This window comes from Acartia tonsa, chromosome 1, assembly GCF_053477335.1.
Source record: "Acartia tonsa isolate MP-2025a chromosome 1, ASM5347733v1, whole genome shotgun sequence".
NCBI lineage: Eukaryota > Metazoa > Arthropoda > Copepoda > Calanoida > Acartiidae > Acartia > Acartia tonsa.
Window position 1 is genome coordinate 43,189,924 of NC_137260.1, and position 19,015 is coordinate 43,208,938.

Sequence of the window (19,015 nt, forward strand, 5' to 3'; positions counted from 1 at the left end):
TCTCAGATATTGGTCAGCACGTTCCTCCAGTAGGAGGGGAGAATATGTGGTAATAGGGGTGAATAGGTGGGGTATAGTTAATTAGCCATTTGAAAGGACAATTTTATTTGAGGAGTAGGCCAAAATCTGGTGTAATATCCAAGAAATATATCGATTATTATAAGCGACGCGGCTTGGAAACAGTATTAACCAACCTAAGCCACAGCCACAATCTGCGCACGCAATTCCCAGCCGCAGCTACCCATAGCCACAGCCACCCTCAGCCTCAGCTACCCTTAGCCACAGCCACTCTCATCTGCAGCCACCCTCAGCTAGAACCACAACCTTATATTTAGTCGCAGCCGCACGGCAATCGATTCTTCAGTTAAAAGAAACAAATAATTCCAATTTGTATCACACAATATATGACAGTGGTAAATTGTATTGATTTTAGGACTGAACACTCATCTGAAGGCCAAAAGATACTTATTTTCTAAGTAGCTACACTACAATTTACCCAAGATATTAGCATGTTCGTCTGTCTATCGATTAAATTGAATAGACGTTTACAACTAGTATTTTAGTTAGATATATTTTAAATAAAAATTATTTCCATAAAAAAATAGAATAAGCTACTTTTTATATGTTGTCATTTGTTTATTTTTTTTTATTTTTGGTATTATTTTGTTTGTTACATCACATGTGTTTGTAATAAAAGAATTATGCTAAAATAATCAATTATAACATGATTCATATGCATAATATCCAAGGAAAAGGGATGGGACAATGGATCCAAGATTCCAAACCTATTACTTTTGCTGTCTAAGATTACAGTGGTTGGAGGCTAATATCATTTTCTTTTTTTTCTGATTTTTATGACTTTGTTGGGAATCAGCGCTTGCATGCTTGTTAAAAAACAGCTTGTTTTAAATGAACTCATGGATTTAATAACGATTATAGTGTTGCTACGCTTTCTAAAGTGTGCCTTACTGTGACAGGAATCTTATGCTAAGGTTGAAAACGATGGGACATTTCTAATGGGCCTACATATATACCCTATAAGAGCTATCAGTTACGAACTTACGGACAGAAAAAGGTAGGTAATGCGGACTAACCCTAATTTTAGAGAAGGTTCACTTTTAAATGACGAAACACATCCTTCTAACAAATATCATGTTTTATCTTATTTTTTCCACAATGTGTTAGCTTTAAGACAAAAAAATTTTATTACATAACCTGGAATCATAAACTCCTTTCTCTATTTCGTGGTTTACCTTACTTCATATGTATATTTGAATTAGAAGATATTGTTCGAAGATGAATTAGAAGAACAATGTAAATAATAGTCAAAAATTCATTGGTCTATTGGTGTAAGGCATAAAATAACAATTCTAGCAGACACAAAATTATATTTCCATCTGTTGCAGAAAATGAGAAAGCTTGTTTACTATCCAAGGAGTAATTCTATTGTGTATTCTAATTTCACTACACAGGACGTCTGAAAATTAAGGAATATTAGTAGATCAATTACATAATGCTTTTTGGATTTCTTCTACATCATTTGAGATAGATGCATATAATTTTACAAAACATACCCCTGAAATGTTCAGCTGCCAGTGGCTATGGGCGAAGCAAAGATGTTTCTATTACATTAATCAAAACAAAACAAAGATTGCTATTCTCTCCAAATAACAACAGGATCATTTTTTATAGATTTTTATTGGATTAAATCAAATCAAAAATTTTAAAAATACCTTTTTAACTAAAAGAAGAAAGTAGTTTTAAGTTTTCCAAAAAATAATTTGTGGAAAAAAATATGAGTTGTTCAAAAATAATTGAATTAAAACAACATTCTCTATAAAATTGACAATATTCAAAGTACATATACTCTATATTATTACTCTATGAATAAGATCAATATAAAACTTACATCAGCACATACATCATTATGTATATGTACTAAAATAGATTTAAAACACACATATATATATATATGTTCTTTAGTCATTTCTCTGGATTCATTCAAACAACTGTGTCTTATTAACATGTTATAATTGATGAGTGATTTGTCCAGCTAATTGATCTTAATTTTTAAACATGTAGATATCCCAGAATGATATAATTTAATACGACTTTTAAATTTAATCAAGATTCAAGGGTGACAGCTTCTAAAAAGCACACCACAATAGAGATAAAATTTACGTTGTCGTTTGAAGAAATTTAACAACATTTTAATGCAGTTGCAAAGTACCTTTTCCTAAATCATCTTTAATTAAAATAATGGATGTAGAATATACATGGATATTATGACAGGGGAAAAAATGTCCATTTTGCTTGCTAATATTGAACTCATTTATTGGACAGTTGGTTCATCCAGTAAAGGTGAGGGTATGTGGTAAAGGGGGTGGAAAATGGAAATCATTAATTTAGCCTGCTGCGTGTTTATTTTATTAGACAACATGAAAATCCGATGTAAGATCCAAGTAATAATATATCCATTATTAAAATACTTTTTTTCAGATTGATTATTTATAATTCTGATAATACAGATCATAAGAATTGCTTGAAAATTAGTATAATTCTTGTTGAAAAAATAGATCATAGATGACATGTAAGTATTTTTATTGTAGTGGCTACTCTACAAGGTTTATGTGAGGATTTTAGTAATCCTCTCTCTCCAAGGGCTGCGCACGCAGATGCGAGTGGAAGGATAACACTCCATGCAAAGAAAGAAAGTGAAGGTTGAGTTTCTAAATAAAAGATCCAATAATCCTTGTGATACATTTTCCAATCTTCTGTGTAAGAATGGTCGGTTGGTCGATTATGCCTATGTTACGTGACTTTTAACACACACACCCACTAGCTTTGCCTATGATTATGATTAACACATTATTCTTAATAATTACAAAACAAGTGCTGCAGGATTTTTTTTCAGTACGAATAATAATTTCAATTACGTGTTCATGTATGATTTTATCTAAATGCAAAAATTGACATATGTTTCTAAAAATGCATTCTTTTTTGCTATAAAGTACATTCAAAGTACACGATTAAAATTCTTTCATGTATAAAAAAATTAACATTTTTTTGTTACTCTTTTTTAGTGCCTACAAAAAGTGTACCACAATCAGAAAATCCTTTTTTATTTGATAAAATCTAAATGTCTTATGAAACATTTGAAAATTGTAAAAAAAAATGGTTATATGATATAATAAGTGGATATATTGACAGGGAAAATCTTTCGTTAACTCAGCTTGAAATTATTGGTCTGCTCGTTCTTCCAGTAAGAGGTGGTTGGATGGGAGAAAAGGGGGTGGATGTCAGCTGCGAGCATTACTTTATCAGAGTACATGAATATCTGGTGAATAGATCTATATAGATGTATGGTGTATAGATGTATATACAGACAACTACCTCCCTTCATTTTTCAAAGACCTATTTCGTTTGTTTCTAAACTATTTTCTGCTGCTTGGCTGTGTTAATATAAGCGACACCATTGGTTGATTTTCAATTACCGAATAGGAAGGCTGTAGTGTACAAGACGGTTGCAATGGGGATATACAGTTATTCAACCCTTTCTCCCTCTAGTGTTTTACTCTAATATCTGATACAACATCCAAGTAATAATAAATCGATTAATGTAACGCAACTACTTTAGAACTTTATAAGATATTTCATCACACCATCAGTCCGACATTTTGTCATTCCTATCTGACTATCCATTACTAAGTCAATATGTAATAATTGTAAAACATTACATTTCAATTGTTTTTCTTTATTGTCCATAGCAAAAAATTATATCACTGACCAAAACGTAATCGCTTTGTTATTTAGACAAATGTAGACTGGCCGTTCGGGATGATTTGAAACAAATTGTGGCCCTATACCATCTGTATGATCAAGATGAACCGTTGGGCAAGGTATTTTTTTTTCAGTATCGCCTCGGAAAAGTTTAATTTCCGATGGATTAAAAATTATGCATAGAATCTTATTATATCCAGTTTTCTACGAATATAAAACTGTACATTTCTATATACGCGGAAAACTGTTTATAATACGATGCGATAAATAACTAATCTGAACTAACAAAAAGGATGAAAGTATCAATAAAGCGAAGCTCTAAAACGATAGGACAAACGAAGATGTATTGATTACGTTGGCTTCGTAGAAACTGTAGCGATCTTATAACTTTGGATAGTCAGAAAGATATTTTTTAGAGGAAATGTGCTCATTTTAAAAATATGAAAGTTCGATTTTTGAAAATGGCACAATTCTAACTAGACTTTTATTATTTTAAAATTAACAATACTAGAAAATGTCGAAAAGCACTCAATGTTTGTGAATTTAGTGGCGTAAAGAAGGAGGTTGTATTTACCCCTTGAATAAATTAAGGGGGTTGGATACACCCTCCTAAATGTACACTCCCTATTCACCCCTATTATCCCCCTTAACAGCCACACCCCCTTAAACTTATCAGTCAATTCGCGTGTTAATTTGCCAGTCAAAGGATGCATTTGGGACTTTTGAGTTTGTTGATTATGCAGGTGGTGGACACCCAGAAGGATTTATCTATCCCCCCTCGGCACTCACCAACAAAAAAATAACATCCCCCTCGTTGCCTGTATTACAACACCCTAAAACTAACCCCCCCCCCCCTCGATTTTTGTTTAAGAGGGTGTAAAATTTTTTGGATGAGCTTTGTGTACCCCCTAACAATTCCCTGTGCACGCCACTGTTTATGATTATAGTACTATTGGATAATTTCCAAAGTGTCTGTAGTAGTTTTTGTTAATCAAGTTGGGATGCAATTCTATTATTTGTTGGCCGTTCTTCAGTTAGGGAGTTGAATCCATTTTTATAGAAGCAGAAATATAATCTATGATTATGGTTTGGGCCCTCTAAAACTGTAATTTACCCTTCCACTTTCCCCTCTCTTGGTGAAGATATCTTCAACGCCGATACGATTTTTGAAATATAAGATTCCACTTTTGTCTCTCTTGTTAAAGATATCTTCACCAAGAGAGGCAAAAGTGGAATCTTAAATTTCAAAAATCATATCGGCGTTGAAGATATCTTCACCAAGAGAGGGGAAAGTGGAATCTTACATTTCAAAAATCGTATCGGCGTTGAAGATATCTTCACCAAGAGAGGGGAAAGTAGAATCTTATATTTCAAAAATCGTATCGGCGTTGAAGATATCTTCACCAAGAGAGGGGAAAGTGGAAGGGTAGATTACAGTTTTAGAGGGTCCAAACCATAATCATAGATTATATTTCTGCTTCTATAAAAATGGATTCAACTCCCTAACTGTTCTTGTCCGTCATTAAGTTCTGATCATACTATTGTGTCCTTTCTGAAATATTAATGACTAGCGGCTCCGCCCGTAGCCTCTAGGGGCTTTGCCCCAAGAGGTAATTTAAAAAAAATATTAAGTACTTCTGGTGCTGCGACCATTAATTTTGCATTAATCTTAAATTAAAGACATAAAAAAATTGGGGGGGGGGGAATTTTTTTTTTTTTTGGGGTGGAGGGGGGGGGGGGTGACCCAAGCCCCATGAAAATAGCCTAAAACCACCACAGGACCAGTAGGTATATTCCCTGAAGAGTAGAAACCGATCGGTTCAGTGGTTCCCGAGAACTTAAGGGACAGACAGACATCGTTTTACTTTGTATCAAAGATAGCGCAATGTTGGATATACGCATTATATATATTTACAATAAATTCTCTGGAGTGAAAAAGGCCTTTTTTTCATAATTATTTATTTCGGTGAACATGGCATCCTCATAAGTCTATTGCAGTTTAGCTGGATTACCTTTAAGGAAGATAAAAGTCCATTATAGTAAATTTTTATGTAATTCAGAAATTACACATTTTAAACTTTTTTTAATAAGGATTCGCTACTATGAACAATTATATCCTTGTTTTATAATAATCCTTGGAATTATTCTCTAGACTTTATTATCGACAAAAATAATAAACAGCTTTTATGATTAACAGTGTAGACAATAACCAGATTTATGTATATCACATTCAATTCTGTTTATTGGAAAATATCTTTTAAAATAATATATTATTTCACAAAAAAATTATAACTCTTTAAAATTGAGGTTTTTTTTGTAAGTTTACTTGTTTACAAACAAAATTAGAAGTCTTTATGTATTGTAATCTAGTTCAGCTCGAAAAAAACTTCATAATTAGACTGTCATTGGTAATTTAGTCTGTGTATTTGCCTATCATTGGTCATTTGTATTGTTTGACGTCATTTTTTATAGGTACTGCCCTTACAGCAGCAACCAAATTCAGCTGCTCAGCTTACAGAAACCTCACCATCAGCGGCATAGCCTGCATAATTAAATCAGCCGCGGCCACTAAATTTGAATTCAATCACTTTATAAAAAAAATCAGCTGTGCCCCTAGCATCTAGGGGCTCTATATTCAAAGGCATATGGAAGGGCAGCAAAATAGCCTTAAAAAAATATCTAGTTATACTTATAAAAATGAAATAGCCTAAAACTATTTCAGCGAAATCCTTCGAAACAGACAATAAAAAGTTTACTGCTTTATATAATAGTATACTATTTGACCTAATCTTATTTTCTATAGATAAGGCTTAAACATCATTAGAAGGTTCACAAAACTAAGTCATAAGAGATCTAAAATATAATCTCTCTATTTTAAAGTTAATTCGGCTTTTGTCCAAACTGAAAAAAATATAGGAAATACACAAAGGGGAAATTTTCGAGTGGTTACAGAATAAAAAGAAAATGCGTCGCATATTATGATCTTGTGGCCATTGACCATTGCATTTTACAGTTTTATATAATTGACATTCTATTCAATTTCATTATTGACATAACAAGAATACCTGTATTCAAAGCCTCTGCGAAATTCATTGATAGCAAAAAAAGTTTTGATAATAGAGTAGCTTTGATGCATGAACCCGCGGCTGTAAAATAGCGTGTCCGCTCACCGCCGAGTATGGCTCACACGGCGTCATACTGGAGCCATGTAGGAACGGCTGTCGTGTTTAACACGTTACCCTAGTTAGAATAGGGTGTGCTATGGCCCGTAAACAGGCGTAACTCATTACCGTGCACAGAAAGGTCTTCATTGGTTGTTTTTTAGGTATTTATTAACCTAATAGCCTTGGGTGAATAGAGCAGCAAGTTTAGTTTATATGAACTATGCAATGGGGCTAAGACCCCCGAGACGATCGCTTTAAGTTAAAGAGGACCTTGCCCTCACAAGGTAATAGGTAATAGCTTTTCTGCATACACGGAGGAAGTTTTATAATTTCCATAATCAAAAAAATCTTTACCTGGAATGAAATCTATCAATTTAAAAAGAGGTTTTTTGATGCCATCAAATTTGATTAATATAACCATTCAATAACAAAGTTACTTATACTAAAAAAATATTATTTTAGATATTTTTAAAATGAAAATAAGATAATGGCTCCTGTTATTCGAAATAACAGGAAATATTGCACTGTTTTTCTTCTTCTATTTCCTTATAATTTGGAAGTCAATGTAAAATAAAGAAGTGTTTTTAAAATAATACAAATAAGTCATTAAAAATACCTACAAACAATTGCTGGGACTTCTACTTACAAGGGAAAATAACCCATTTAAAAACCATCCTATAATATAAAGTAGTACTTGTTTTTTTCTGAAGCTAATAAATTCTAAAATTACTGGTCCGAATTGATTATACTTTTTAGGGAAGCTTTGTGAATGTCTTTAGAGGGGTTTTGGGCCGTTTTCCTGACTTCCTTCGCCTTCCCTTAGAGGCTAGAGTCAAAGCAACTATTTTAAAAGAAAATTCTCTCAACCCCCACCCCCCATAAAAAAGCTAGAATTTCTTCTTTGTCTGTCTTATTTTGGAATCCTGAAATTCATAAAAAATCTAAAAAGTCGCTATGTTCAAATTTTATCCCTTAAATTATCATAAAATCAATATTAGAGTAAAATACTAGAGGGAGACATGGTTGACTGAATTTTCCTATCGCAATGACATTTTGCCGACTTTCAATTAGGTCTTTTAAAATCAACAAATGGTAACGGGAATATTGTCAGCCAAGTATCAGAAAACTATTTACTAGCAGACGAAAAAGGTCATTAAAAAAGGGAGGGATCTGTATATAAATCTAGTCAATTTATTATAATCAATAAGAATTTTTGTTGGGATTGTAAGCACACAGAAAGGAAAGTTTACTTCAAAATATACAAATTTCGTAGGTTACTATGCTAGAAAAATTCCAATAACTTATAAAAAAAAACAAGGACAATCTTGTTTACAGTGCGTTTGAAAGTATTCAAATATCAAAAAGAGAATGTTTTAATTCTTTTGGCAATAGTTTCGTCATGGTCAGAAAAAGTGTAATTTCTATGTTCAGAGTGATTATGACCTTTTGATTATGAGTGATTTAGACAATAGCACCTCTATACTCTTTTTTGCGAAGTAGCTTTTAGGGCTTATAACAAAAATGACATACAATACAAATGACCAATGAAAGGCCAGTAATTTTACAATTGGTCAATTAAAAAGTATTCTGGCCTATCATTGGTAATTTGACGACATTTTTTTGACACCTTAAGCTGCTTCCATTTTTACAGTTCATCGATTACCAACCGGCCGACCAAATCATAGACCGACGTAAAAGACTTGTAGAGTTGTTTCGCTTCATACAAATAAATCAAAAAACGCAACCTGTACTTTTGTTCTTCGTTTTGAAGCTTTGATACGCATTTTATTTGTTCTTAATACAAATGTTTCTAAAAAACTAATTCTGTATTCGCCATCTATTTACTTGACTAGAGGATAGCTTCCCGTTTAGTAAACCAAAATTATAGTCCCTATTAGACAGCCAGCCATTCTCAGCCGCAGCCTCTCTATGCCTTACTCAAAACTGCTAAACGTAGCCACAGCTGCAAGGCGTGAGGATATGCTGCCGACCAATGGTCATAACTATTTCAAGTATTTCTACATTTTTTAGACGATTGGAGCTGGAGACAGCTATGGAGATTCTTTAGAAATAGGATTTGGTGAAGTAATAGGTACATAAATATTTTTTTTGTGAATTATCAAAACATTTTTGAAATTTCTAAAATAAACGTAACAGGATGTCTGTTTGTACCGAAGGATCTAGCTAACCACTGAAGCGATATGGTTCTCCTTTACCATATAGAATCTGAGAAGGTTTATAACTATTTTGGGAGAGGGTACCACACTCCTGTTTAGAGATATAGCCTCTAAAAAAAGAGCCTCTTCCCCAGAAAACAATAGTTATTACTTTTTCTTTTTTAAACCAAGGTTGAATATACAGGGTGTTTTTTTTAATAAGTTAAAAGTATTGCTTAATTTAACCCACTTGCCATTGACAGAAATTAATAATCTATATCTTAATTTCTTCATTGATGTGGGACATTTTGTATGAGAAAAAAATATTTGGCGATTTTCAACAAATTCTGCCTTAAAAACCGGTTTTTACAAAGTACCTATTTTTGGAAGATTTTTGGATCATGACGAATTTAAAGAGTGTGCAAAAATGCGTAAATTTTTAAAAATCAAATTGCGCGGCTTGTGTTAATAGTAGAAAAATGTTACGCAAACCGTTAGAATTGTCATAAACTCTAGTTTTTGGAAATATATATACAAATACATACAGACTATTTGTAGTATAGAAGCTACATTGGAAAATGTGAGAAGTGTTGAAAATTTTAAGTAAGTTGGGACATTTTACCACGTAGCTCCTAAACTATTCGTAGCACAGGAATAGTTCTTAAACACCTAAAAACTAGGTTTATGACGATTCTAACGATATGCATAACATTTTTCTACTATTAATACAAGCCGCGCAATTTGATTTTTAAAAATGTACGCATTTTTGCAAACCCTTTAAATTAGTCATGATTCAAAAATCTTCCAAAAATAGGTACTTTGTAAAAACCGGTTTTTAAGGCAGAATTTGTTGAAAATCGCCAAATATTTTTTTCTCATACAAAATGTCCCACATCAATGAAGAAATTAAGATATAGATTATTAATTTCTGTCAATGGCAAGTTGGTTAAATTAAGCAATACTTTTAACTTATTAAAAAGAACACCCTGTATATATCAATTATGCACATATTATAATGTAAAATAACAAAAATATACACTGGAATATATAAAAAATGAAGCTTTCCTAAAAAGCAATTTCATATTTTTGTTTATTTTGTAACACTTGCAATATTTGTGTTTATATGTGTATATCAATTATGCACATATTATGTTATATATTACTAGCGGCTACGCCCCTAGAGGCCTCTAGTGGCCCTTTGAATGTTTTTTTTTATTTAAAATATCTAATTACAGAAATAATTGGTTTATGTTTCGTTGGAGTCTCTTTTTCGAGAGGGGTAATTTTTTTCTAGGGGTGATTTCTCTGATAGGGTGGTGGTACCCTCCCCCAAAATAGTTATAAACCTTCCCGGGACTTATGAGAAGCTACCCTGTTAAGGAGAACCCGATCGGTTCAGCGGTAAGCGAGATCCTTCGGTACAAACACACAGACACACAGATACACAGACACACAGAAATCCTGTTACTTTAGTATAAGGATAAATATACACTGGAATATATAAAAATTAAGCCTTCCTGAAAAGGAATTTAATATTTTTGTTATTTTGTACCACGTGCAATATTTGTGCAACAATCTGGTAAATATGCAATATTCAAAAATATGACATTGTTTTTACAAAGTACTCAGTAATTAGCAATTGTCAACAAACTTAAAAACTGCAAATATGCGCATTTTTTGTTTTGTTTCTAGTTTAACATAGTTTTTAAAAAATCTTGTTAATAATTTCAAAAATGTTGAAGTCAATCAATATGTTTTTAAGTCGACTACCCCCCCCCCCCCCCCCCCTTCTGCAAGTGCCCCTAGAGGACTCTAGGGGCTTAGCCGCTAGTACAAATATAATAAGTTAAAATATTTTAGATATGGGAGGACTTATTGTGGCCTACGATGAAGCAAATGAAACAGGTGATTTCTAAATAATTGTCTATCATATGTATGTTATTAAATAAGCTCAAAAACTGTTGTGACAATTAATGCAATCAAAAGTAAATGAAGACAGTAAAAAACAAAAAGATAGTATAATTGAATTCGTAGCTGACTTTAAGATGCAACTATACTGTGAAAATCTTAATGTTCAACTATTAAATAAAAGCGAGGGAAACTGAGATTTATAGAACACGCCAAGCATGGCATATAAATAACATATACTTTTCAAGATTATTTGTTTTGTGGCACAAATACTCTGTAATAGAACTAAGACAGTTCAACAGGTATTAAAAATTTTGTTCATTTTCTACATTTTAACTTGTTGTTTATTGCTGGACGTTTAAAGTTTTTGTTATCTATTTTTATAAAATGATAAAACCCTTATTCACAGTAAAAATATGTGGCATTTGTTAGTAAAATTTACAATTTTCAGATTTAATTGGATTCACATTATTCTACACAAGAAAAGTTATGGAGAAAATAGAAAATGATACTCTGGTGAGTAATTTCAAAAGTCCAAATAATTTTAAGCCAACGAATGAGAGAACGTGATCATAAACTTAGGGAACCAGTTTAATTTACAGTCAAATAATTCCTTCCTCCCTGGAATTACTATACTAAGATAATGTATAGGGTTGGGCCGAATATTTTTTTGGCCGGATACCGGATACCGGATATCCGGCAAATTTCAAATGCCGGATATCCGGTATCCAGCCAACGCCGGATATCCGGCAAATATCCGGTTATCCGGCCAAATTACCGGATATCCGGCCGGATAACCGGCCCAATTACTACATATTAAAGTATCAAAAAAGGATATAGTCCCTTTCGTGGCAACGCAGCTTAAGGGGCGATTCGTTTTATTTTTTAAATTGCTTTTAATAGGTTATTTTAGGTTAGGTTAGGTTATATTTGGTAAAGTGTTTTCCCCGCAGGGTAAGGCAATTGGCCCCGCAAGGTTAGAGTCCCCCGCGAGGGGCTAGAAATAGGAGATACGCTACTGTGAAATTACGAATAATTGCTCCTTAAGGGGCATTGCCACGAAAGGGACTATTCCCGCAAAAAAATTTCTTCATAAACTGGTGTTTTATATTATACTAGCGTCTGCGTCCCTAGTATCTAGGGATATATATTAGAAGGAACATGAAAGTGCAGAAAAATAACTTAAAACCTTACAACGACTTTTTTATAAAAATTAAACAGCCTAAAACCACCCTGGGACAAAAAAAGCTTAGTAAATAAATCTAATTAACTATTACTACTCTCAATCTGTAATATCAAGCTCTAACGGTTGGAGGATTGGCGGGGAGGTGGCGTTGAATGCCTCCCCCCCCCCCCCTCTGATTTTTTTCTATCCCATTTTCTGTGTATAAAAGGTAGAGGGCTATAACTGAGTGACTTTCGAAATATGGGTATGACACATAACTGAGAGTTGAAATTTTTTTAATACCTCCTTCCTGGCGGGCACAGGATACCAGCAAATCTGGTAAGGTCATTTAGGTAAAAAGTAAAAATATTTTTCACTTAAACAAAGCATTTCATGTTATCTAATACTAAAATATCCTATAGTCGTACATCCTCATATGTAATATAGGTGTCAATTTCAGGTTCCAGGTATAATCCTGCAAGTCCTGAACCTCCAGGTCTCCAGATATCTTTAAACGGTTCCTGTGACCGCAAATTTTTACTTGAAGATTTCAAATTTTAAACTTAGGCTTTTTTATATATCTTCATGACATATTACAATTTCATAAAATCTGTTGCCGTTTACCTGCCAACCGTCGGTTTGCGGCTGGCAGCTGCCAAGTACTGCTGCCACCGCCAAAATTTATGTTTTGAGATTTCTAATATAAAATTTACATAAACATAAACATATTCAGAATATGTTCTTCTAGCTTCAATAATAAGAAAATTAAAGCCATTGAAGATTAAAAAAAAACAGAGATTTTTGTTGTAAAATATAAAAGATTATATTGCCGGATATCCGGCCGGATAGTTTCAATATCCGGTATCTGGCCGGATATTGAAAATGGCCGGATATCCGGCCACACCGGATATCCGGCCCAACCCTAATAATGTATCATGAACCTAAAATCAGGGTGGGAGGGGACATTGGGCTGTTAATTACACTAGTCCCCAAAGTTTTAATAACTTTTTCTTATTATTATGGAGACTTTTAATGAATTTTGATTGGTTAGTTCATTAAGTTGAGTTTCAACACTAATTGTAATATACAGAAGGGGTAATTTTGTTATGTACATCTTTGGGATGTACACCATTTTATCGACCATTGTCTTATCCCTTTAGATCCCTGACCTACCAACAGTGTCAAGTATTTATTGTTCATAATTTTTTTTTAAAACTTATAAAAATTGAATTTAGACTCGAGAAAAACGACTGGAGGAAGCATCGTTGGCCTATGCAAAGGAGCTTGGAATGGAGGTCATAGGGCCTATGTATGGGTAAGAAAAATAATTTAGCCTTTGAGGCTCCTTATATGGAAGGATATGAGAAGAACAATTGCATTGCTATCCTAAAGTCTTACATGTTTATATGACTGGTTTGGTACTTTCCCTAAAAAAGCTTCGCAAGCAAATAATTCCCTTTAACTATCTTCAAAAGATAAATTGAAAAACATGGCGAGGGTTGAATGGACGCTAGACAATATGGAGTAAAGCCGCTGACTGCTTTACAGCCTCAGTCACTATCAATAAATAAAATCTGAAGATATAACTGATTACTTTTTTGCTATATTTTTAGAATAAACAAGGATGACAACATCCATAAGTAGCGAAGCATAAACAATTAAATAAAAATTTAGATATTAGTTGACAAAAGCATGTATATTAGGAAAAAATCACGAAACCTTTTCAACATTTGTTTTTAATTTCTTAATATTTATTTATATTTCAGTACTATGACTAACAGACTAATGGTCAAAGTAAATTACATACTGGATGCTCAGAACAATTTAATTTTGATATTTTTAACTACAAAAATTAAAAAAAAACGGACCATAAACACCAAAGATATGAAGAAAAATGTGAAAAATATAAAAATAGCCAAAAACCTGATAAAGGCAGTCTGACCGCCATTGATGTGTTCTTGAAACTAAAGGAAATTTAATTTTGATATCTATAACTGAAAAACTTTGGAAATTGGGCCATAAACACCAAAGGTATGAAGAAAAATGTGAAAAATACAAAAATAGCCTAAAACCTGCTTAAAGGCAGTCTGACCGTCATAGTTGTTTTCTTGAAACGACAGGAAATTTAATTTTGATTCTATGGCTGAAAAAATTTTGGAAATCGGACCATAAACACCAAAGATATGGAGAAAAATGTGAAAAATACAAAAATAGCCTAAAACCTGCTAAAAAGCGGTCCTATTGCCATTGATGTTTTATAGTTAATTGTGCTCCTTGATAATGGAAATGTTGTCAAAAAATTTCAGCCTTTTATCTTTTATAGGAGCCGAGAAAATCACGTTTCCCCCAAACTAAGACGGACATACGGACAGACGGACATACGGACAGACGGACATACGGACAGACGGACAGACGGACATTTCAAATTATAGAGTAGCTTCGCTACTAAAAATGGAAAATTCGATGGAAATGTGATATAATCGTCTGTGCTACGATTTCAAAATTGATTAATAAAAGAAGTAATTTAATTATATTTTAGTATTTGTCATCTTTGTTTTGGATGGGACAAATTGGAGACAGAGTTTACCTATCTGGAATTACTTTTTGTCAAAAGAGAATTCAGGTTTGTCATGAATTAACCCAGTCATGAAAGAGGCGTAGAACGAATGTATGTCTGTCCATTAAAATCTCAGTAACTGCAAGAGTGTAACAGTTCTCCTGTTTAAGGATATACTTACATTTTCAGAACTTAATTATAGAGATGCTTCGCTCATATTATTGTAACTTATTGTCCTGGGAATCATTATTACAAAAATCAGATGAATAGGATTATCATATATTAGTTGTCAAAAAAGTAAAAAAATCAACATCTTTTACATTCACTTACAGACCTTCTGATAACGATTATAGAGTTGTTACGTTCTTTTAACATACCTAAGTGTTACAAGAATCATCATACAAGTTTTAAATGTTACGGAAAGACTAACCCTGATTAAAAAAATTAATGTTTGCCTTTTTTAAAAGCGAAGCTTTTCTATAATTAGGGTCGGTCCGTCCGTCCGTCCGTAACGGATAGCTTTTTTCGTTAATTTAGGCATGTTAGAATTGTCCTATCGATTTCAAACTTTGCATGGTGATTCCTGCAGTAGTTAGGTACGATTTAGAAAGCGTAGCAACTCTATAATCATTATCAAAATGTCCGTACGTCCATTTTAAACATGTTGATTTTTTTACTTTTTTAACAACAAATTTTTATATGATCTAATTATCCGATTGATCTGATTTTTTGTATACTGATTCCTGGGGCAACAAAGTACAATATTATAAGCGAAGCAACTCTATAATTAAGTCCTAAAAATGTAAGTAGGTCCATAAACATTATTCTGTATCAAGCAGTTTTTCAACAAATTTACTTACAATTTTCCATCGACTCTCATACATTTATATTCTGATTATTCAGTTCTGACACTATACAAGTGTTAATGTCCGTTTGTCCTACCGTTTCAGCGCTTCGCTTTTATGGATGTTGTCATCCTTGTTTCAAAAGAATTTACATTAATATTTACTGCAAGCTATTTTTTTGTTTCAGAGGGAAAGGAATAGCTACACTTCTAGTACAGGTAGAATAATAGCTATTTTTCGTGTCATAAACAGCTTTCCACGGATATAAAAATGTAAAGAAATAGGATTAGAACCATTTTTTATATTAAGCTTCAGACGAAAAAACAAACTGCTTTATATAAAAGGACTAGCAGCTGCGCCTCTAGGGGCACTAGAGGGAAGGGGGTTGGTTTCTTTAGGGGGAAAGTGTCTCAGCCACCTAGAAAATAGCTTAAATTACCACAAGACCCGTAGGTATATTCCCTGAAAGGTATAGCCTAATCGGTTCAGTGGTTAAGCTTCAGAAGACGGACAGACTAAATTGTTTTTTAAGAGCCTTTTATTTTACGGATAGGAGTTTGAGAATGTAGAATCAGCGAGGAGTACTCCTGTGTGGATATCTGTAGCCACTGCTGTTGGTAATTTTTGTTCTTAATTATTTAAACAAGGATGACAACATGCTTAAATAGCGAAGCACTGCAATTTTAAAGTATCGAGTAGAAACAAAAAAACAAATCGAGGGAAGAATGAAATATAACTTTTACTGCTCTTCGAAGTTTAGATATTTGTTTTGATATTATTTAGCCTAAACAGATTGACTAGTAAAGAAAATGTATTGTTTTGTACAATGTACAGTTTCTAAACTTTTATCTATAATTTTAATCTGCATAAAGAGAGAAGGTTTGTTTATAAGGAGGGAAGGGGGGAGCACGTTGATTCATCGTCCATTGTCCATTATCTGATATAGAGCAGGACATATTAGTAAAACCCCAGAAAAAATTAAATATCAAATTATTTTATTCAAACAATTCTATAACATTTAATTTTAATGTCGATATTAAAAAATCTTCCAACACTTAAAATGGAATTTTCCTAAAGTTGCATAGAAACCTTGCAATATTTTTTGCTAATTCAGGAAGTAGTGCTATTGCTTGATATTGATTCTTTTTAGTAGCGAAGCCACTTAACTTTTCATTCTTGTAGGTTATACACAGTAACTCTGTAAAAACTTGTAACATTGTATATATGCAATTTCTACGGTTATCTGTATTTAAGAAAAAGGGTCGTACCTCAAAACTGTCTGATTTGTTAAGCAAGCTTCCATAGACGTCCAAGCTTTTTATTTTGGGGGGGGGTAAAATTTTTTTAAGGGGGGGTAAAATGGCGCGCGAAGCGCGCCGCAAATTTTTTTTTACCCCCCCAAAATTTTTACCCCGGGGGTAAAATTTGCTTGGGGGGGTAATTACCCCCCCTGAAATCTGTTGGCAGGGGTAAATTTAGTTTACCCCCTCCAAAATTTACCCCCGGGGTAAAATGTTTTGGGGGGGGGAATTTAAATTTTATTAAATATTTAGTATTAAAAATGCGCGCGAAGCGCGCAAAAATTTTTTTTATCAGAGATTTTTTATTTTGGAGGGGGTTTTTACCCCCCCAAAATTGTTTGGGGGGGTAAATACCCCCTCCTAAATGGTTGGGGGTGCCTACGGCACCCCCAGGGTAGGGGTAAATTTTAAATAGGGGGGGTAAAATGAAAAAAATTTTGGGCACCCCCGGGGGTAAAATTTGCTTGGGGGAGGGGGTAATTACCCCCCCTGAAATCTGTTGGCAGGGGTAAATTTAGTTTACCCCCTCCAAAATTTACCCCCGGGGTAAAATTTTTGGGGGGGTAATTTAAATTTGATTAAATATTTAGTATTAAAAAATTTTTTTATCAGAGATTTTTTATTTTATTTTTAAATACCCCCTCCTAAATGGGTGGGGGTAAATTTGAAATGGGGGGGGGGGGGTAAAATGAAAAAAATTTTGGGCACCCCCAAAATTGTTTTTGGGGGGGGGGTAATCGCCCCATTACCCCCCCCCCCCCCCCACTTGGACATCTATGCAAGCTTCCTTTAATGGGCGTTTTCATCCTTTTTTGTAGTTATATGACCTCGCCAAATTTTAATTGTGTGATCTCATTTCCTTTGAAAGCATCCTTGTTATTATTGTTCTCCTTACATAATGTTATCCTTATATAAGGATCTTTGTCTGTTTGTACCAAAGGATCCCTGTACCGATATGGTTCTCCATAAGGGCTTAGCTGCTAGCTTATATATAAAGTCTTTCTTGTGCTAGGTGTTGTCGTCCTAGTAATTGTTGAAAATATTGATGTTTTGCACGGCAAGGCTCTGTTTGTGCTATTTAAATTCAATCCCTGACAGAGATAAAAGTTCTACATTATTTTCCCGTATCGCTCTGAATCTGAATAATATCCTCTGGATTAGAACTGGTTTTCAACTATACTGAAAAATCATTAATAGCATCGTATTACTGACAACTTTCCATTAATATTAAGATAAGGTAACAAAACTAATGGCAGTTTTGTTACCCAAGGCCTTTAAATTGTAAATTTCTTTAAATTCTGATAACCGCGGAAAGCTGTCTATATTACAATGCGATAAATAACTATTAATTAATTTAGGTACATCAAAAATCCTAACAAAGCTTGGTTGGGAGGCTTATAGTACTTCAAAGGTAAAAAATTAACTGTTATCATATTACAAATCTTATTTATTTATCAACAACTATACTGGTAATTATAAATTAGAAGCTGTTTATAGTGCCTATAAAAATGACGTCATACAATACAAGTGACCAATTATAGGTCAATGCACAGACTAAGTTACCAATGTCAGGCCAGTTTAAATTTTAATTGACCAATGCAATGGTAGGCCACTATGAAGTCATTTTTAATAGGCACTATAAAAAGTTTCTATAATTTATCAAGGACAATTAGAGAAATCGCCCCTAGAAAAAAATGCTCCCACCCCCCCCCCCCAAAAAAAAAAAAAAATTAATCTAATTAATTTAATTAAAAATAAAAATGAGTGGGCGTCAGCCCCCCCCCCTAAAAAAAAATTCTTGAATCTGAAATAAAAAAATGGTTATCAAATTCAACTCTCTCCCCCCACCCTAACCTCTAGTGCCCCTAGAGGCCTCTAGGAGCGTAGCCGCTAGTAATACATATGCTACTAAAAACATGTACAATGTACTTAAATGTTGTGATTTTTTTTAGACTGAAAATTACGAGTACTTTGGAACTAAACCATTTGAGAAATTGAAGCATGAAATAACTGCATTTAGAAAATCTAACACAAACAACGCAAATGCATAAATGTGATCAGTTTTCATAATTGTTATTGACATGCCATTAATATCATATCAAATTTAATAAATGTTTTGTGTAATGAAATGAAAAAAAA

The 19,015-nt window shown here is 33.3% G+C and overlaps 1 protein-coding gene across 1 annotated transcript; it reads left to right on the top strand.

Annotated features, from left to right (window-relative positions):
• Positions 1 to 2,276: 2,276 nt before the first annotated feature.
• Positions 2,277 to 19,015, top strand: LOC145327613 (uncharacterized). The gene is made up of 11 exons (XM_080171156.1): positions 2,277 to 2,361; positions 3,814 to 3,899; positions 8,976 to 9,036; positions 10,961 to 11,005; positions 11,460 to 11,524; positions 13,409 to 13,488; positions 14,713 to 14,796; positions 15,763 to 15,793; positions 16,129 to 16,192; positions 18,235 to 18,287; positions 18,829 to 19,015. The coding sequence occupies exons 1-11, from the start codon at positions 2,277 to 2,279 to the stop codon at positions 18,925 to 18,927; spliced, it is 753 nt and encodes a 250-aa protein (XP_080027282.1). The 3' UTR covers positions 18,928 to 19,015.

Coding starts and splice junctions, on each gene's coding strand:
- LOC145327613 (XM_080171156.1), top strand. CDS start 2,277: ATGGATATTATGACAGGGGAAAAAATGTCCATTTTGCTTGCTAATATT. Junction 2,362..3,813: donor AGTTGGTTCATCCAGTAAAG/GTGAGGGTATGT, acceptor TTTGTTATTTAG/ACAAATGTAGACTGGCCGTT. Junction 11,006..11,459: donor CGATGAAGCAAATGAAACAG/GTGATTTCTAAA, acceptor TACAATTTTCAG/ATTTAATTGGATTCACATTA.